Source organism: Lonchura striata, chromosome 21 (genome assembly GCF_046129695.1).
Source record: "Lonchura striata isolate bLonStr1 chromosome 21, bLonStr1.mat, whole genome shotgun sequence".
NCBI classification, from domain to species: Eukaryota; Metazoa; Chordata; class Aves; order Passeriformes; family Estrildidae; genus Lonchura; species Lonchura striata.
The window spans coordinates 2,217,319-2,232,726 of NC_134623.1; the positions used below are offsets into that span (position 1 = coordinate 2,217,319).

General features: G+C 59.9%; 1 protein-coding gene and 1 long non-coding RNA gene across 2 annotated transcripts; both read right to left on the reverse strand.

Annotated features, from left to right (window-relative positions):
* Nucleotides 1-498: 498 nt before the first annotated feature.
* GIPC1 (GIPC PDZ domain containing family member 1) lies at nucleotides 499-11,332 on the reverse strand. The gene is made up of 6 exons (XM_077787770.1): nucleotides 11,063-11,332; nucleotides 9,130-9,315; nucleotides 5,998-6,178; nucleotides 4,803-4,918; nucleotides 2,656-2,737; nucleotides 499-1,003 (listed from the first exon to the last, which is right to left on the reverse strand). The coding sequence occupies exons 1-6, from the start codon at nucleotides 11,330-11,332 to the stop codon at nucleotides 852-854; spliced, it is 987 nt and encodes a 328-aa protein (XP_077643896.1). The 3' UTR covers nucleotides 499-851.
* Nucleotides 11,333-12,273: 941 nt separating this feature from the next.
* On the reverse strand, nucleotides 12,274-14,488 carry LOC110479088 (uncharacterized). Its single transcript, XR_013341007.1, has 2 exons — nucleotides 14,429-14,488; nucleotides 12,274-12,688 (listed from the first exon to the last, which is right to left on the reverse strand). It is a non-coding gene; the product is annotated as an uncharacterized LOC110479088 (long non-coding RNA).
* Between the last annotated feature and the right edge of the window lie 920 nt (nucleotides 14,489-15,408).

Here is a 15,408-nt window from a genome sequence, read left to right on the forward strand (position 1 = left end):
ATGTTTTTTGGGGTGCCACGTTTCGGGGTCCCGGAGGTTTTGGAGTTTCAGGATCCCGGAGGTTTTGGGCCGCAGTTTTGGGGTCCCGGAGGTTTTGGAGTTCCAGGGTCCCGTATTTTTTGGGGTCCCATGTTTTTTGGGGTCCCATGTTTTATGGGGTGCCATGTTTTTCGGGGTGCCAGGTATTTTGGGGTGCCAGGTTTTGGGGTCCCGGAGGTTTTTGGGCCCCGGTTTCGTGTTCCCAGGGTTTTGGGGTCGGCAGTTTCAGGGTCCCAGAGATTTTGGAGTTCCGTGGTCCCGTGTTTTTTGGGGTCCCATGTTTTTTGGGGTCCCATGTTTTTCGGGGTGCCAGGTTTTTTTGGGGTGCCAGGTTTTGGGATGCCAGGTGTTTTGGGGTGCCAGGTATTTTGGGGTGCCAGGTTTGGGGTCCCAGAGGTTTTTGGGCTGTGGTTTCGTGTTCCCGGGGTTTTGGGGTCAGCATTTTTAGGGTCCCGGAGATTTTGGAGTTCTGTGGTCCCGTGTTTTTTGGGGTCCCATGTTTTTTGGGGTCCCATGTTTTTCGGGGTGCCAGGTTTCGGGGTGCCAGGTGTTTTGGGGTGCCAGGTTTTTTGGGGTGCCAGGTTTTGGGGTCCCAGAGGTTTTTGGGCCACAGTTTCATTGGCCCGGGGGTTTTGGGGGCGGCGATTTCAGCGTCCTGGATGGTTTGGAGTTCCAGGGTCCCGTGTTTTTTGGGGTCCCATGTTTTTTGGGGTCCCATGTTTTTCGGGGTCCCATGTTTTTCGGGGTGCCAGGTGTTTTGGGGTGCCAGGTTTCGGGGTGCCAGGTGTTTTGGGGTGCAGGTTTCGGGGGGCTCAGCAGCGCCCGGCCTTGGCGTCGCCGATGGCGCCCCAGACGTCGAAGACGAACTCGTCGGGGAAGGCGAAGTCGCCGAGCTGCGCGTCCAGAGCCTCGGCCAGAGCGTCGGGGTCCCGCGCGTCCCGGCCCAGCTCCACCATGGTGGCGGCTGCGGGGACAGGGGACAGTGAGGGGACAGCGGGGACACCGGGGACATGGGGACACCGGGGACAACGGGGACAATGGGGACAACGGGGACAATGGGGACAATGGGGACAATGGGGACACCGGGGACACTGGGGACAATGGGGACATGGGGACAACGGGGACAATGGGGACAGTGAGGGGACACTGGGGACACTGGGGACATGGGGACAATGGGGACAATGGGGACAGTGAGGGGACACTGGGGACACTGGGGACAATGGGGACATGGGGACAACGGGGACACTGGGGACAACGGGGACAATGGGGACAGTGAGGGGACAGCGGGGACAATGGGGACAATGGGGACAATGGGGACATGGGGACAACGGGGACAGCGGGGACAATGGGGACAATGGGGACAATGGGGACATGGGGACAGTGAGGGGACAATGGGGACAACGGGGACATGGGGACACCGGGGACAATGGGGACACTGGGGACATGGGGACAATGGGGACATTGGGACAACGGGGACAACGGGGACATTGGGACACTGGGGACATGGGGACACCGGGGACACCGGGGACACTGGGGACATTGGGGACATGGGGGACATTGGGGACACTGGGGACAACGGGGACACTGGGGACAACGGGGACAATGGGGACACTGGGGACACTGGGGACATGGGGGACATGGGGGACATCGGGGACAACGGGGACAATGGGGACAACAGGGACACTGGGGACAACGGGGACAACGGGGGGATTGGGGGGATTGGGGACATTGGGGACACTGGGGACAATGGGGACAGTGAGGGGACACTGGGGACACTGGGGACAATGGGGACATGGGGACAACAGGGACAATGGGGACAATGGGGACATTGGGGACACTGGGGACACTGGGGACAACGGGGACAACAGGGACAATGGGGACATTGGGGACACCGGGGACATGGGGACAGTGAGGGGACACCGGGGACATTGGGGACATTGGGGATTGGGGACATCGGGGACATTGGGGACACTGGGGACATTGGGGACAGCAGGGACAATGGGGACATTGGGGTCCCCCGGTTTTTTGGGGGGCTCCCCCAGCTCTCTGTCCCGGATGCCCATGGAGCTCTCCAGCAGAGCCCAGGGGGATTTTGGGGTGATCCCGGGGGGTTTTTTTGGGGTGATCCCGGGGGTTTTTTTTGGGGGTTCCTTTGGGATTTTGAGGTTCTCAGGATTTTGGGGTTCCCAATTTTGGGGCTCCCGATTTTGGGGGTCCCAATTTTGGGGGGCTCCCCCAGCTCGCTGTCCCAGATGCCCATGGAGCTCTCCAGCAGAGCCCGGTGGGTTTTTTTGGGGTGATCCCAGGGGGTTTTTTTGGGGTTCCTTTGGGATTTCGGGGTTCCTTTGGGATTTTGGGGTTCCCCCGGGATTTTGAGGTTCTCAGGATTTTGGGATTCAGGATTTTGGGGTCCCCCGGTTTTTTGGGGGGCTCCCCCAGCTCGCTGTCCCGGATGCCCATGGAGCTCTCCAGCAGAGCCCGGGGGGTTTTTTTGGGGTGATCCCGGGGGTTTTTTTGGGGGTTCCTTTGGGATTTCGGGGTTCCTTTGGGATTTTGGGGTTCTCAGGATTTTGGGGTTCAGGATTTTGGGGTCCCCCGGTTTTTTGGGGGGCTCACCCAGCTCGCTGTCCCGGATGCCCATGTAGCTCTCCAGCAGATCGTCCACCTTGGCCACCGCGCGCTCCTCGAACGCCGACGGCTGCGGGGGGTCGGCGATTTTGGGGGGATTTTTGGGGTCCCTCAGGGTCCCGGGGGCGATTTTGGGGTCCCTGGGATCATTTTTGGGGTCCCCGAGGGAGATTTTGGGGCCCCCAGGGGATATTTTGGGTCCCCAGGGTAATTTCAGGTTCTCCAAGGGAGATTTTGGGGTCCCCAGGGGATATTTTGGGGGAATTTGGGGTCCCCAAGGGAGATTTTGAGGACCCCAAGGGAGATTTGGGGGTCCCAAGGGAGATTTTGGGGGTCCCAGGATGATTTTGGGGTCCCAAGGGAGATTTTGGGGGTCCCTGAGTGGATTTTGGGGTCCTCACAGGATATTTTGGGGGAATTTGGGGTCCCCAGGATCATTTTTGGGGGCCCCGAGGGAGATTTTGGGGATCCCTTGGGAGATTTTGGGGATCCTGATGGGATTTTGGGGTCCCAAGGGAGATTTTGGGGTGATTTTGGGATATTTTGGGATGATTTTGGGGATATTTTGGGGATATTTTGGAGACAGTTTGGGGATATTTTTGGGTGATTTTGTGGTGATTTTGGGATATTTTGGGGTTATTTTGGGGTTATTTTGGGGATATTTAGGGAATATTTTGGGGATATTTAGGGGATATTTTGGGATATTTTGGGGATATTTTGGGGTTATTTTGGGGTTATTTTGGGGATATTTAGGGAATATTTTGGGGATATTTAGGGGATATTTTGGGATATTTTGGGGATATTTTGGGGTTATTTTGGGGTTATTTTGGGGATATTTAGGGAATATTTTGGGGATATTTGGGGTTATTTTGGGATATTTTGGGATATTTTGGGGATATTTGGGGTGTATTTAGGGGATGTTTTGGGTACACTTTGGGGATATTTTGGGGACAGTTTGTTGATATTTTGTTGATACTTTGGGGTTGTTTTGGGGATATTTCGGGGATATTTTGGGATATTTTGGGATATTTTGGGGATATTTTGGAAACATTTTGGGGATATTTTGGGGATATTTCTGGGACATTTTGGGGCTATTTTGGGATATTTTGGGGACATTTTGGGGCTATTTTGGGGATATTTTGGAGATATTTCAGGGACACTTTGGGGATATTTTGGGGACAGTTTGGCGATATTTGGTTGATATTTTGGGGTGATTTGGGGCTATTTTGGAGATATTTCTGGCACATTTTGGGGATATTTTGGGGACAGTTTGGCGATATTTTGGGGATATTTTGGGGTTATTTTGGAGATATTTCAAGGATAATTTGGGGATATTTTGGGGATATTTTGGGATATTTTGGGGTTATTTTGGGGTTATTTCAAGAATATTTTGGGGATATTTTGGAGATATTTCAGGGATATTTTGGGGTTATTTTGGGGATATTTTGGGGCTATTTTGGAAACATTTTGGGGATATTTGAGGGATATTTTGGGGATATTTCGGGAACATTTTGGGGCTATTTTGGGATATTTTGGGGATATTTTAGGGATATTTTGGGGCTATTTTGGGAACATTTTGGGGATATTTCGGGAACATTTTGGGGATATTTCGGGGATATTTGAGGGATATTTCGGGGATATTTCGGGAACATTTTGGGGTGATTTTGGGGATATTTTGGGGATATTTGAGGGACATTTCGGGGATATTTCGGGGATATTTTGGGGACATTTTGGGGATATTTCGGGAACATTTTGGGGTGATTTTGGGGATATTTTGGGAACATTTTGGGGATATTTTGGGGATATTTCGGGGATATTTCGGGAACATTTTGGGGGATTTTGGGGATATTTTGGGGATATTTTGGGGATATTTGAGGGACATTTTGGGGACATTTTGGGAACATTTTGGGGATATTTTGGGGATATTTCGGGTATATTTCGGGAACATTTTGGGGTGATTTCGGGGATATTTCGGGAACATTTTGGGGATATTTTGGGGATATTTTGGGAACATTTTGGGGATATTTTGGGGATATTTCGGGGATATTTCGGGGATATTTCGGGAACATTTTGGGGATATTTTGGGGATATTTCGGGAACATTTTGGGGTGATTTTGGGGGATTTTGGGCCGTACCTGCTCCTGCAGCGTGGCCGGGCCCCTGGAGCGCAGCCGCAGCGTCCCCCGGCCCGCAGGACCCTGGGGGGGCCCCCCCCGGGCCGAGACCCCCCCGGAGCGGGGCCCGACCCCCTCTGGGGTCACACAGAGGTCACAGGGGTCACTCGGGGTCATGGGGGTCACTCGGGGGTCACTCGGGGGTCACTCGGGGGTCACTCAGGGGTCACACGGGGTACATGGGACACCGGGGTCCCCATTGTAGGGGACGCCTTCGGATCCCCCCAGTTAATCCCAGTTCAATCCCAGTCACTCCCAGTTCAATCCCAGTCACTCCCAGTTCAATCCCAGTCTATCCCAGTCCATCCCAGTCCCTCCCAGTCCATCCCAGTCCATCCCAGTCCATCCCAGTCCCTCCCAGTCTATCCCAGTCTATCCCAGTCTATCCCAGTCTATCCCAGTTCAATCCCAGTCCCTCCCAGTCCATCCCAGTCCATCCCAGTCCATCCCAGTCCCTCCCAGTCCATCCCAGTCCATCCCAGTCCATCCCAGTCCCTCCCAGTCTATCCCAGTCTATCCCAGTTCAATCCCAGTCCCTCCCAGTCCATCCCAGTCCCTCCCAGTCTATCCCAGTTCAATCCCAGTCCATCCCAGTCCCTCCCAGTCTATCCCAATCCCATCCCAGTCCCTCCCAGTCCATCCCAGTCCATCCCAGTCCCTCCCAATCCCCTCCCAATCCCATCCCAGTCTATCCCAATCCCATCCCAGTCCATCCCAGTCCATCCCAGTCCCTCCCAGTCCCTCCCAGTCCATCCCAGTCTCTCCCAGTCACTCCCAGTCCATCCCAATCCCATCCCAGTCCCATCCCAGTCCATCCCAGACCCTCCCAGTCTCACCCCATGCCCTCCTGGGCTCGGTGAGGCGCAGCCGGAAGCGCTGCCCGCGGGGCAGCTCCATCCCAGTTCAATCCCAGTCCATCCCAGTCCCTCCCAGTCTATCCCAGTCTATCCCAGTCCATCCCAGTCCATCCCAGTCTATCCCAGTTCAATCCCAGTTAATCCCAGTACCCACCCCATGCCCGCCGGGGCTCGGTGAGGCGCAGCCGGAAGCGCTGCCCGCGGGGCAGCTCCATCCCAGTTCAATCCCAGTCCATCCCAGTCCATCCCAGTCCCTCCCAGTCCCTCCCAATTCAATCCCAGTTAATCCCAGTACCCACCCCACGCCCTCCTGGGCTCGGTGAGGCGCAGGCGGAAGCGCTGCCCGCGGGGCAGCTCCTGCAGCAGCCGCGCCACCTCGAAGTGCCGCGCGCCCACCAGGCTGCGCCCGTCCAGCGCCTCCAGCACGTCCCCCACCGCCACCAGCGGCACGCGGGACATGAGCGAGCCCGCCCGGATCCGCTGCGGGGACACGCGACACGCCATGGGCACGGGAGGGACACGGGGATACACGGGGAAACATGGGATGGGCACGGGAGGGACACGGAGAAACACGGGAGGGACATGGGAGGGACATGGGAGGGACATGGGATGGACATGGGAGGGACACGGGAGAAACACGGGAGGGACATGGGAGGGACATGGGAGGGACATGGGAGGGACATGGGATGGACATGAGAGGGACACGGGAGAAACACAGGAGGGACATGGGAGGGACACGGGATGGACACAGGAGGGACACGGGAGGGACGCGGGGAAACACGGGATGGACACGGGAGGGACACGGGAGGGACACGGCATGGACATGGGAGGGACACGGGAGGGACACGGGGGGACACAGGAGGGACACGGGAGGGACACGGGAGGGACACGGGGAGACACGGGGAAACATGGGATGGGCACGGGAGGGACACGGGGAAACACGGGAGGGACACGGGAGGGACACGGGAGGGACACGGCATGGACATGGGAGGGACACGGGAGGGACACGGGGACACACAGGAGGGACATGGGAGGGACACGGGATGGACACGGAAGGGACACGGGAGGGACACGGCATGGACACGGGAGGGACATGGGATGGACATGGGAGGGACACGGGATGGACACGGGATGGACATGGAAGGGACACAGGGAAACAAGGCATGGACACAGCATGGACATGGGAGGGACACAGGATGGACACGGGAGGAACACAGGGAAACACGGTATGGACATGGAAGAAACACGGGAGGGACACGGCATGGACATGGGAGGGACATGGGAAAACATGGGAGGGACATGGGATGGACACGGGAGAAACATGGGATGGACATGGGATGGACATGGGATGGACATGGAAGGGACATGGGAGGGACATGGGATGGACATGGGGAAAACATAGGATCAACACGGGGAAAACATGGGATGGACACAGGAGGGACACGGGAGGGACACGGGAGGGACATGGGATGGACATGGGATGGACACGGGAGAAACACGGGAGGGACATGGGAGGGACATGGGAGGGATACGGGAGGGACACGTGGAAAACATGGGATGGACACGGGAACGACATGGGGAAAACATGGGATCGACACGGGGAAAACAGGGGAGAAACATGGGATGGACATGGGATCGACACGGGAGAAACACGGAATGGACATGGGAGGGACATGGGGTGAATATGGGATCGACACGGGGTGGATACGGGAGAAACATGGGGTCAACACAGGAGAAACACGGGATGGACATGGGGAAAACATGGGATCGACACGGGATGGACATGGGAGAGACACAGGATGGACACGGGATGGACATGGCAGAGACAGAGTAAACATGGGATGGACATGGGAGAAACATGGGATGGACACGGGATAAACATGGGATGGACATGGGAGGGACATGGGAGAGACACAGGGTAAACATGGGATCAACATGGGATAAACACGGGATGGACAGAGGATAGACATGGGATGGACAGGGGATGGACACAGGATAGACATGGCAGAGACACAGGATGGGCACAGGATGGACATGGGATGGACAGGGGATAGACACAGGTTACACCTGAGTTACACCTGGGCACACCTGGGCACACCTGTGTCATACCTGTGTCATACCTGGGCACACCTGGGCACAGCTGGGCACAGCTGAGCACACCTGAGCACACCTGGGCACACCTGGGGCACACCTGGGGCACACCTGGGGCACACCTGGGCACACCTGGGCACACCTGAGCACACCTGGGCACACCTGGGCACACCTGAGCACACCTGGGGCACACCTGGGCACACCTGGGCACACCTGGGGCACACCTGGGGCACACCTGGGCACACCTGAGCACACCTGGGCACACCTGGGCACACCTGGGCACACCTGGGGCACACCTGGGCACACCTGGGCACACCTGAGCACACCTGGGCACACCTGTGTCATACCTGGGCACACCTGGGCACACCTGGGCACACCTGGGCACAGCTGCACTACCCTGTTGTAGGTGAAGTTGAGCCCCAGTGCTGCCCAACTGCCCCCACCCAGCTGTGCCCAGGTGTGTGTTACCTGTCCCAGCTGTGCCCAGGTGTGTCTCACCTGTCTCAGCTGTGTCCCAGGTGTGTCTCACCTGTCTCAGGTGTGTCTCACCTGTCCCAGGTGTGTCTCACCTGTCTCAGGTGTGTCTCACCTGTCCCAGGTGTGTCTCACCTGTCTCAGGTGTGTCTCCAGGTGTGTCTCACCTGTCCCAGGTGTGTCTCACCTGTCTCAGGTGTGTCTCCAGGTGTGTCTCACCTTGATGAAGGCGTAGCCGGCGCTGTTGTCGGTGATGGTCAGCCCCAGCTGTGCCCAGCTGTGCCCAGGTGTGTCTCACCTATCTCAGGTGTGTCTCACCTGTCCCAGGTGTGTCTCACCTATCTCAGGTGTGTCTCACCTGTCCCAGCTGTGTCTCACCTATCTCAGGTGTGTCTCCAGGTGTGTCTCACCTGTCCCAGCTGTGTCTCACCTATCTCAGGTGTGTCTCCAGGTGTGTCTCACCTGTCCCAGGTGTGTCTCACCTGTCTCAGGTGTGTCTCACCTATCTCAGCTGTGTCCCAGGTGTGTCTCACCTATCTCAGGTGTGTCTCACCTATCTCAGGTGTGTCTCCAGGTGTGTCTCACCTATCTCAGGTGTGTCTCACCTGTCCCAGGTGTGTCTCACCTTGATGAAGGCGTAGCCGGCGCCGTTGTCGGTGATGGTCAGCCCCAGCTGTGCCCAGGTGTGCCCAGGTGTGTCTCACCTATCTCAGGTGTGTCTCACCTATCTCAGCTGTGTCCCAGGTGTGTCTCACCTATCTCAGGTGTGTCTCACCTGTCTCAGCTGTGTCTCACCTATCTCAGGTGTGTCTCACCTGTCCAGGTGTGTCTCCAGGTGTGTCTCACCTGTCCCAGGTGTGTCTCACCTTGATGAAGGCGTAGCCGGCGCCGTTGTCGGTGATGGTCAGCCCCAGCGCCTCCTCGTCCTTCAGCACCTGCACGTCCTTCTGGCGGCCGCGCGTGTGCGCGAAGATGAAATCCTCCAGCCCGATCTGCCCGCCCAGCAGCTTCTCCATGTCCACCTGCGGCGTGTTCAGCGTGCAGAACAACACCTGGGACAGGTGAGCACACCTGGGGGTCACCCGAGTGTCACCTGGGACAGGTACACACCTGGATGTCACCTGGGGACATTGGGGACATTGGGACATTGGTGTGTTCAGCGTGCAGAACAGCACCTGGACAGGTGAGCACCTGGGATGTCACCTGGGGTGTCACCTGGGCAGGGACACACCTGAGTATCACCTGAGATGTCACCTGGGGCAGGGACACACCTGAGTATCACCTGAGATGTCACCTGGGGCAGGGACACACCTGGATGTCACCTGGGGACATTGGGGACATTGGGGACATTGGTGTGTTCAGCGTGCAGAACAGCACCTGGGACAGGTGAGCACACCTGGTGTCACCTGGTGTCACCTGAGTGTCACCTGGGGTGTCACCTGGGCAGGGACACACCTGGGGACATTGGGGACATTGGCGTGTTCAGCATGCAGAACAACACCTGGACAGGTGAGCACACCTGGGGGTCACCTGAGTGTCACCTGGGACAGGTACACCCCCGGGTGTCACCTGGGGACACTGGGGACAATCCCCCAGCCCGATCTGCCCGCCCAGCAGCTTCTCCATGTCCACCTGCGGTGTGTTCAGCGTGCAGAACAGCACCTGGACAGGTGAGCACACCTGGGAGTCACCTGGTGTCACCTGAGTGTCACCTGGGACAGGTACACCCCTGGGTGTCACCTGGGGACACTGGGGACATTGGGACATTGGTGTGTTCAGCGTGCAGAACAGCACCTGGACAGGTGAGCACACCTGGTGGTCACCTGGGTTGTCACCTGGTGTCACCTGGGCAGGGACACCCCTGGGATGTCACCTGGGTGTCATCTGAGTGTCACCTGGGACAGGTACACCCCTGGGTGTCACCTGGGGATATTGGGGACATTGGTGTGTTCAGCGTGCAGAACAGCACCTGGACAGGTGAGCACACCTGGTGTCACCTGAGTGTCACCCGGGTGTCACCTGAGATGTCACCTGGGGCAGGGACACACCTGGGTGTCACCTGAGTGTCACCTGGGTGTCACATGGGGTGTTACCCGGGGTGTCACCTGGGGCAGGGACACACCTGGGTGTCACCTGGAGACATTGGGGACATTGGGGACATTGGGGACATTGGTGTGTTCAGCGTGCAGAACAGCACCTGGGACAGGTGAGCACCTGGGGTGTCACCTGGTCAGGGACACACCTGGGGTGTCACCTCAGTGTCACCTGGGGTCTCACCTGGCGACAGGACAGCACCAGGGGACACTGGGACATGGGGACACTGGGGTGGTCAGCGTGTCATCCCAGTCCCTCCCAGTCCCTCCCAGTCCATCCCAGTCACTCCCAGTCCCATCCCAGTCCATCCCAGTCCATCCCAGTCCCTCCCAATCCCATCCCAGTCCATCCCAGTCTATCCCAATCCCATCCCAGTCCATCCCAGTCCATCCCAGTCCATCCCAATCCCATCCCAGTCCATCCCAGTCTATCCCAATCCCATCCCAGTCCATCCCAATCCCATTCCCAGTCCATCCCAGTCCCTCCCAGTGCTCCCAGTTCACCTCGCTGGGCGGGATGCCGAAGGCCTCGCCGATCTTGCCGTACAGCTCGCGCACGTTGCCGAATCCCATCCCAATCCCATCCCAGTCCCTCCCAGTCCATCCCAGTCCATCCCAATCCCATCCCAGTCTATCCCAGTCCATCCCAATCCCATCCCAGTCCATCCCAATCCCATCCCAGTCCCTCCCAGTGCTCCCAGTTCACCTCGCTGGGCGGGATGCCGAAGGCCTCGCCGATCTTGCCGTACAGCTCGCGCACGTTGCCGAATCCCTCGACGCGGCCGGTGGCGCTGCCGTGCGCCAGCTGCGTGTGGAACACCAGGCGGGGCCGCAGGCCGGGGGCGGGGGCCGCGCCCCCCGGGACCCCCCCCGGGGCCCCCCCGGGCTCCCCCGGGGTCCCCCCGCGCCCCCCGGACCCCTCCTCGTTCTCCACCAGCGGCGGCGGCTTCTTGCGGCGGCCCAGGCCCAGCGGCATGGGGGGCCGGGGGGGCTCGGAGGGGGTTTGGGGGGGCTTTGGGGGGTCTAGGAGGGGTTTTGGGGGGCTTTGGGGGGTCTTTGAGGGGTTTGGGGGGGCTTTGGGGTGTCTAGGAGGGGTTTTGGGGGGCTTTGGGGGGTCTTTGAGGGGGCTGGAGGGGCCTTTGAGGGGGTTTGGGGGGGCTTTGGGGTGTCTAGGAGGGGTTTTGGGGGGCTTTGAGGGGTCTTTGAGGTGTTTTGGGGGCCTTTGAGGGGTCTTTGATGGGTTTTAGGGGGTCTGGGGGTGTCCAGAAGTGGTTTTGGGGGGCTTTGGGGGGTCTTTGAGGGGGCTGGAGGGGTCTAGGAGGGGTTTTGGGGGGTCTAGGAGGGGTTTTGGGGGTCTAGGAGGGGTTTTGGGGGTCTAGGAGGGGCTTTGAGGGGTTTTGGGGGGCTTTGGGGTGTCTAGGAGGGGGTTTTGGGGGGCTTTGGGGGGTCTTTGAGGGGTTTTAGGGGGTCTGGGGGTGTCTAGAAGCGGTTTTGGGGGGCTTTGGGGGGTCTGAGCGGAGTTTTGGGGTCTTTGAGGGGTCTAGGAGGGCTTCTGGGGGGGTCTCAGCGGAGTTTTGGGGGGGCTTTGAGGGGTTTTGGGGGGATCGGTGGGGGTCTCAGCGGAGTTTTTGGGTTTTGGGGGGATCGGTGGGGGTCTCAGCGGAGTTTTTGGGTTTTGGGGGGATCGGTGGGGGTCTCAGCGGAGTTTTTGGGTTTTGGGGGGATCGGTGGGGGTCTCAGCGGAGTTTTTGGGTTTTGGGGGGATCAGTGGGGGTCTCAGCGGAGTTTTTGGGTTTTGGGGGGATCGGTGGGGGTCTCAGCGGAGTTTTGGGGGGTTTTGGGGGGATCGGTGGGGGTCTCAGCAGAGTTTTGGGGGGTTTTGGGGGGATCAGTGGGGGTCTCAGCGGAGTTTTTGGGTTTTGGGGGGATCAGTGGGGGTCTCAGCGGAGTTTTGGGGGGTTTTGGGGGGGTCTGGTGAGGTTTCGGGGGTTCTGAGAGGGGTTTTGGGGGGGTCCCAATGAATTTTGGGGGGGTCTGGGGGTTCTAGGAAGGGTTTTGGGGGGGTCCGGTGGAGCTTTGAGAGGTCCGGGGGGGTTTGGGGGGGTCCCGGTGTCCCCGGGGTGTTTTTGGGGGGTCCCGGTGTCCCCGGGGTGTTTTTTTGGGGGGTCCCGGTGTCCCCGGGGTGGTTTTTGGGGGGTCCCGGTGTCCCCGGGGTGGTTTTTGGGGGGTCCCGGTGTCCCCGGGGTGTTTTTTTGGGGGTCCCGGTGTCCCCGGGGTGGTTTTTGGGGGGTCCCGGTGTCCCCGGGGGGGTCCCACTCTGCTCCGCTGGGGGCTGAAAGGCGAGAGGGGAAACTGAGGCACGGGGGGTGGGGGATCCCCGAATCCCGGGACCACCCCCGGGACCCTCCCAGATCCTCCCGTGGTCCCGGCCCCCCGAGCTCGCTCCCGGTCCCGTTCCCGGTCCCGGTTTCCCCATTCCCGGTCCCGGTCCCATTCCCGGTTTTAGTCCCGGTTTCCCATTTCCAGTTGCAGTCCCGTTCCCGTTGCCGGTTTCAGTCCCGGTCCCGGTTTCCCATTCCCGGTTCCGGTCCCGGTTTCCCATTCCCGATCCCGTTCCCGGTTTCCCGTTCCCGTTTCCCCAGTTTCATTCCCCTTCCCCATTCCCGTTCCCATTCCCGATTCCATTCCCGGTCCCGGTTTCCCCATTCCCGGTTCCCGTTCCCGGTTCCAATCCCGATCCGGTCCCGTTCCTGGTTCCGCTCTCCCAGTTTCCCATTCCCGGTTCCATTCCCGGTTCCCGTTCCCGGTTCCCGTTCCCGGTTCCGCTCTCCCAGTTTCCCATTCCCGGTTCCGCTCTCCCGGTTTCCCATTCCCAGTTCCCATTCCCGGTTTCCCGTTCCCAGTTCCCATTCCCGGTTCCCGGTTCCCATTCCCGGTTCCCGGTTCCCATTCCCGGTTCCTGGTTCCCATTCCCGGTTTCCTGTTCCCGGTACCCGGTTCCGGTCCGGTCCCGTTCCCGGTTCCGGTTTCCTATTCCCGTTCCCGGTTCCCGGTTCCCGTTCCCGGTTCCGATCCCGTCCCGTTCCCTGTCCCGGTTTCCCATTCCCACTTCCCATTCCCGGTTCCCGGTTCCCGTTCCCATTCCCCGTTCCCGGTTCCGTTCCCGGTTTCCCATTCCCGGTTCCCGGTTCCCGTTCCCATTCCCAGTTCCCGTTCCCGGTTCCGGTCCGGTCCCGTTCTCAGTTCCGGTCCCGATTTCCCATTCCCCGTTCCCGGTTCCGGTCCCGGTTTCCCATTCCCGGTTCCCGTTCCCGATTCCCGGTTCCCGTTCCCGGTCCCGTTCCCGGTTTCCCATTCCCAGTTCCCGGTTCCCGGTTCCCGGTTCCCATTCCCATTCCCGGTTCCGGTCCGGTCCCGTTCCCGGTTCCGGTCCCGGTTTCCCATTCCCAGTTCCCGGTTCCCATTCCCAGTTCCCGGTTTCCCATTCCCGGTTCCGGTCCGGTCCCGTTCCCGGTTCCCGGTTTCCCATTCCCGGTTCCCGTTCCCAGTTCCCGGTTTCCCATTCCCGGTTCCGGTCCGGTCCCGTTCCCGGTTCCGCTCCCGGTTTCCCATTCCCGGTTCCCGGTTCCCGTTCCCATTCCCAGTTCCCGGTTTCCCATTCCCGGTTCCGGTCCCGGTTTCCCATTCCCGGTTCCGCTCCCGGTTTCCCCATTCCCGGTTTCCTGTTCCCGGTTCCCGGTTCCTATCCGGTCCCGTTCCCGGTTCCCGTTCCCATTCCCCGTTCCCGGTTTCCCATTCCCGGTTCCCGTTCCCATTCCCCGGTCCCGTTCCCGGTTCCGGTCCCGGTTTCCCATTCCCATTCCCGGTTCCGGTCCCGGTTTCCCATTCCCCGTTCCCGGTTTCCCATTCCCGTTCCCGGTTCCGGTCCCGGTTTCCCGTTCCCATTCCCGGTTCCGGTCCCGGTTTCCCATTCCCGTTCCCGGTTCCGGTCCCGGTTTCCCATTCCCAGTTCCCGGTTCCCATTCCCGGTTCCGGTCCCGTTCCCGGTTCCGGTCCCGGTTTCCCCCCTCACCCGCCGGGCGCTGCAGCCGGAGCGGAGCGGCACTTCCGGGAGGGCGTGGCCAAACCGCGCCCGGACCAATCAGCGCCGCCGCCCCGCCCCGCCCGGACCAATGGGAGGCGGGGGGGGAGGGCAGCAGGAAAGGGCGTGGCCGCTCCTCCCCTCCCCCCCCGCCCGCCGCGGGCAATGGGCGCGCCCGGGCCCGCGCGCGGCGCAGCCAATCAGGAGCCGGGATGGCGCGTGGGGGCGTGGCCAGCGGGGAGGGAGCCCAAAGGGGCGTGGCCAACGAGAAGGGGCGGGGCCGGTGAGTAAAGGGGCGTGGTCTGAGCGCAAAGGGGCGTGGCCAGTGGGGAGGGGATGAGCGCAAAGGGGCGTGGCCAAGCGGGGATGGGCGTGGTCAACGAGTAAAGGGGCGTGGCCAAGCGAGGATGGGCGTGGTCAACGAGTGAAGGGGCGTGGCCAAAGGGGGTCCGCGTGTGATTTTGGGGAGGGGTCCCAAATCCAATTTGGGGTCCCAACCTCCATTTTGGGGAGGGGTCTCCGTGTGATTTTGGGGAGGGGTCCCAAACCCCATTTGGGATCCCAACCTCCATTTTGGGGAGGGGTCTCAGTGTGATTTTGGGGAGGGGTCCCGAACCCCATTCGGGGTCCCAAACCCCATTTGGGGAGGGGTCCCAAATCCAATTTGGGCTCCCAACCTCCATTTTGGGGAGGGGTCCCGGTGTGATTTTGGGGAGGGGTCCCAAACCCCATTCGGGGTCCCAAACCCCATTTGGGGAGGGGTCCCAATCCCAATTTGGGATCCCAAACCCCATTTTGTGAGGGGTCCCGGTGTGATTTTGGGGAGGGGTCCCAAATCCAATTTGGGGAGGGGTCCCAAAACCAATTTGGGATCCCAAACCCCATTTTGGGGAGGGGTCCCTGTGTGATTTTGGGGAGGGGTCCCAAACCCCATTCGATGTCCCAAACCCCATTTGGGGAGGGGTCCCAAT